Source organism: Manis pentadactyla, chromosome 9 (assembly GCF_030020395.1).
Source record: "Manis pentadactyla isolate mManPen7 chromosome 9, mManPen7.hap1, whole genome shotgun sequence".
NCBI classification, from domain to species: domain Eukaryota; kingdom Metazoa; phylum Chordata; class Mammalia; order Pholidota; family Manidae; genus Manis; species Manis pentadactyla.
The window spans coordinates 20,432,168-20,436,074 of record NC_080027.1 but is presented as its reverse complement, the minus strand read 5'-3'; the positions used below and the strand labels follow the sequence as shown (position 1 = coordinate 20,436,074).

The 3,907-nt window shown below is 40.9% G+C and overlaps 1 protein-coding gene across 1 annotated transcript; it reads left to right on the top strand.

The window, feature by feature from the left end:
- Positions 1-411: 411 nt before the first annotated feature.
- LOC130684761 (olfactory receptor 8J2-like) lies at positions 412-1,353 on the top strand. Its single transcript, XM_057506670.1, has one exon. The coding sequence runs from the start codon at positions 412-414 to the stop codon at positions 1,351-1,353; it is 942 nt and encodes a 313-aa protein (XP_057362653.1).
- The last annotated feature ends 2,554 nt before the right edge of the window (positions 1,354-3,907 follow it).

Below are 3,907 nucleotides of genomic sequence, written 5' to 3'. Positions count from 1 at the left end.
AAACATACACAGAGGCACATGTGTATATGTAAATACATACATAAACATGTATGCACACATACACATATTCATGAAATATATTTTAATATAATTAATGTACGTATATAAACACTAATACGTATAATAATATAATAATGTATTTCATTCAATGTATACACCCAAAAGTGAATTAAAAATTAACAGCTTAGTTAAGCAGTTTTAAGAACCTGAAATTCGTCTCTGGAGAGTTTGTATTTCTGAATTCTGTGAAGGATTGTGAGAATACCAGTTAAGATGTGAGACCTAAGGTTTCTGAACAGAAACTGATTTCTAATGAGACATTTAGCAATCTAGCATGTAACAGAAAAGCAATTTTGCCATTTGTTAATCTCTTTCCATTTTCCCTATTAAAGGATGAAAGCTACAAAATAAATGGCTCCAGGGAATCTCACCGGGGTTACTGAGTTCATTCTCATGGGGGTCTCCCACCATCCAGAGCTCCAGATTCCACTATTCCTAATTTTCCTGGTGATCTACGGGCTGACGGTAGCAGGGAACCTGGGCATCATCACCCTCACCAGTGCTGACTCTCAACTGCAAACCCCCATGTACTTTTTCCTCCGACACTTAGCTATCATCAATCTTGGCAATTCTACTGTCATTGCTCCTAAAATGCTGGTTAACTTCTGGGTTTTGAAGAAAACCATATCTTACTATGGATGTGCAACCCAGTTGGGTGGATTCATAGCTTTTATCGTGGCTGAGATTTTCATGCTGGCTGCAATGGCCTATGATCGCTATGTGGCTATTTGCAACCCCCTGCTATACATGGTGGTGGTATCTTGGCACATCTGCCTTCTGCTGGTATCCCTCACATACCTCTACGGTTTGAGCACAGCCCTGTCAGTCTCTTCCTGTGTTTCCTCTATGTCTTATTGCTCTTCCAATGTGATCAACCATTTTAACTGTGATAGTCTCCCTTTGTTAGCATTGTCCTATATGGATACCTACATTCCAGAAACAGTAGCGTTTGCCTTTTCAGGAACCAATTTGTTTTTCTCCATGATTGTTGTTTTAATATCCTACTTCAATATTGTCCATGCCATTTTGAGGATACGTTCCTCCCAGGGACGACAAAAAGCCTTTTCCACCTGTGCTTCCCATATGATGGCTGTCACTGTGTTCTACAGGACTCTGCTCTTCATGTATTTGCAACCAAGGACCAACCACTCATTAAATACTGATAAAATGGCCTCTGTCTTCTACACCCTAGTGATGCCAATGCTGAATCCCCTCAATTACAGCCTAAGGAACAGGCATGTGAAGGGTGCAGTAAAGAGGTTCCTGGATAACCCATGCTATTATTCAAATTAATGTAAATTTGAAACTACAACTGTCAGGTAGAAAGGTAGACATAAGCAGGTGGAGGGAGAATAAAGCCAGTAAAGCCCACTAAAAGGGGCTCAAATACTTAATTCGATAAAATCAGAGGGCAAGAGAAACCTCACAGATGTAATTAGTTGAAGTGTCAAAGATTAGGAGTTACTTAGAATTTCCAAACATTCCCCAGATGGAAAAAACAACATACCCAAATGAGAAGTCTCCAAGCTCAAACTCTCCCCAGATAAGAGAAAATAAAATACACAAATACAGGTACAGACATCATCAGAGCACCTCCTGCCTTCTTTTTATCAATTACACTGGTGGAGGGCAGAGACAGGAGACAAGCACCACGATTATTTTTCCAAAAGTGTTTAGTAAGAACAGGGAGGATTTCATCTTAAAGCTAAGAGTCCATTTCAAAAACCAGGGGGTTAGGAAGGAAGATTCCAAACATATTCTTTAGTAAACAATCACTCCGTCCACTTTGGAGGCAGGTGCAGGTGGTGTTGACTGGTGTGTTCCCAGAGGGCAGTTACCCTGGAGAGGAACGGACCAATTTCTGTAAATTAATTCTGCAAAATTACTGGAGGATTGATAATAAAAGAGATTTAATGCCTCATACCAGAGATAAGCATTTTGAGACCACTTTACAAGTTTGTACCCCTTGGCCCTTTGGAAGTCCTTAAAAGAGGGAACCCCCATGCCTCCTCTCTGAGAAAGATAAGGAAAATATTCAACACAGCCGTCAAGGTCAGCAAACCGCTTTTTCCCTCCGGTTGGCAAAGCCCTCCCAGCTCCCCACTCCCCTCCTCCAGGCTCCTCTTCCGCCCTGCACATGCCGAAATGCCACATATCAAAATAATATAAATTGCTCCCCTTGCTTTGTGTTCCGGGCTCAGACCTTGGGAGATGACTCCCCTCCGGGCCCACCCGTGTAAAACAAACCTCAACTCTCCAAGACCTCCGAGTGCCGCTTGGTTCTTCCATCAGTGATCCAGTCCAGATAATCCAGTATTCTCCGTAACAAGGACACCCACGCTTTTTCTCTATTTGATTGTATGACTTTAAATAAAACTTTCTCACTGCTCAACTTAACTGCGTTTTGTCTCTGTGCTTTTCCAGTGGTAAGCATCTTTGTGTCTTTACTATTTCATTCTATTTCCAAGTCTTCACTTAGTCTCTGCTTTACTCCTGATAAGTAGGGAGGGGCTACTGAGAGCTCAGATTTGGGCCGGCAAGTTCTCCTTGCTTGGGTGACCCAGACGGAACTGTTTCAGGAACCTGCCTGAGACTGTCTTTTCTTTGGGAAGTTCTCAGAATATAGTCTTACTCCATCCCATGCTCTGTGGCTCCCCAAATCCCAGGGTGGGGAGGGCTAGCCCCCAGCCAGGCAGATCCAAGTGGACAAGGGACACCAAGTGACCCTGGCTTTAAGAGATGCAAGGGAATCTGCCCTACACCAAGAAATATTTTGCAAACTTTCCCTCTGCACCTCTGAATTTTCCTGCTCTCAGCTGCCTGCAAGGCTGCTGCCATTCATTTCTACTCTCGCCCTAATGAATTCCTTCCTTATCTACACCCATCCAACCTTCTCAGGTATTCCTTCTTATTCAGTCAAGAACTCTCCCCCTCTAGGATAAGGTTTCACCTGGTGCACCAAGAGAAAGCTGTGTCTGGCAACAATACCAGGCCTCCAAGTCCAAGTGTTATCAATCAAAGACTTCTCTGCCCTGCCAAGACCCCATAAAAGAAGCCTCAGAGTAAACTGCCTGCACCTGTCTAACCTCAGGCAGGCCCGCTCTGCTGTACAGGGTGAATTAAAATTCACTTTGCCTGCCTAACTTTTGTTTGTTTGGTGTCTTATGCTCTCTACCTTCACTCTCCGAACTGACTTCTCCCCAGCACTATCTTCCTTTAAGAGTGTTCATTTGCTTTTGAAAATCTTGCTGAGAGAAGAGACCATTCAAGAGTTAAAAATTCCATTAATTTAAATGGCAAAATCTTAATCCTTTTATTGCAACCTCAAATACCCAATTTTCCTTTGTGAAAAATACACTAATTGACTGAAAAACACACATTTACATAAGTAATAAAAATAACTTGAAAATGAATACATTTTAAATGTAAATTATTGAAGGATTTTTATAATTTCTAAACAAGGAAGAGAAACTCTGATAGCTGGTGATAGAGGTGAGAATTATTTCTTGGAAGGTGATAAGGAGTCAGATCATCTTCTTTGCCATAGATATCTTTTGTTCAGCTGTTTAAAATTTTATTAAGTTTTTGAAGCATTTTATCTACCAATTTCTTAAGCTTTGGGGGTCCATTTTTATCTTGCACTTAAAATAAATTTGTATCAGAGGAAAAATAAACCTTTAGGAGAAAATTAATACTAAACAGAAAATTCTTACATATGCATAGAAATAGGACATGTGGCAAAATGGAAAAAAATATGTAAAGGGGGTTATTTTTCTTCCCTCTCTCTTGGTGTATGTATGTAAAGTGAAATGTTGCTATTCTACCCAAATCTGACAAAAAATAAATT

What these genes read in the sequence shown, in the direction of transcription:
- LOC130684761 (XM_057506670.1), top strand. Translation starts at nt 412, where the DNA reads ATGGCTCCAGGGAATCTCACCGGGGTTACTGAGTTCATTCTCATGGGG.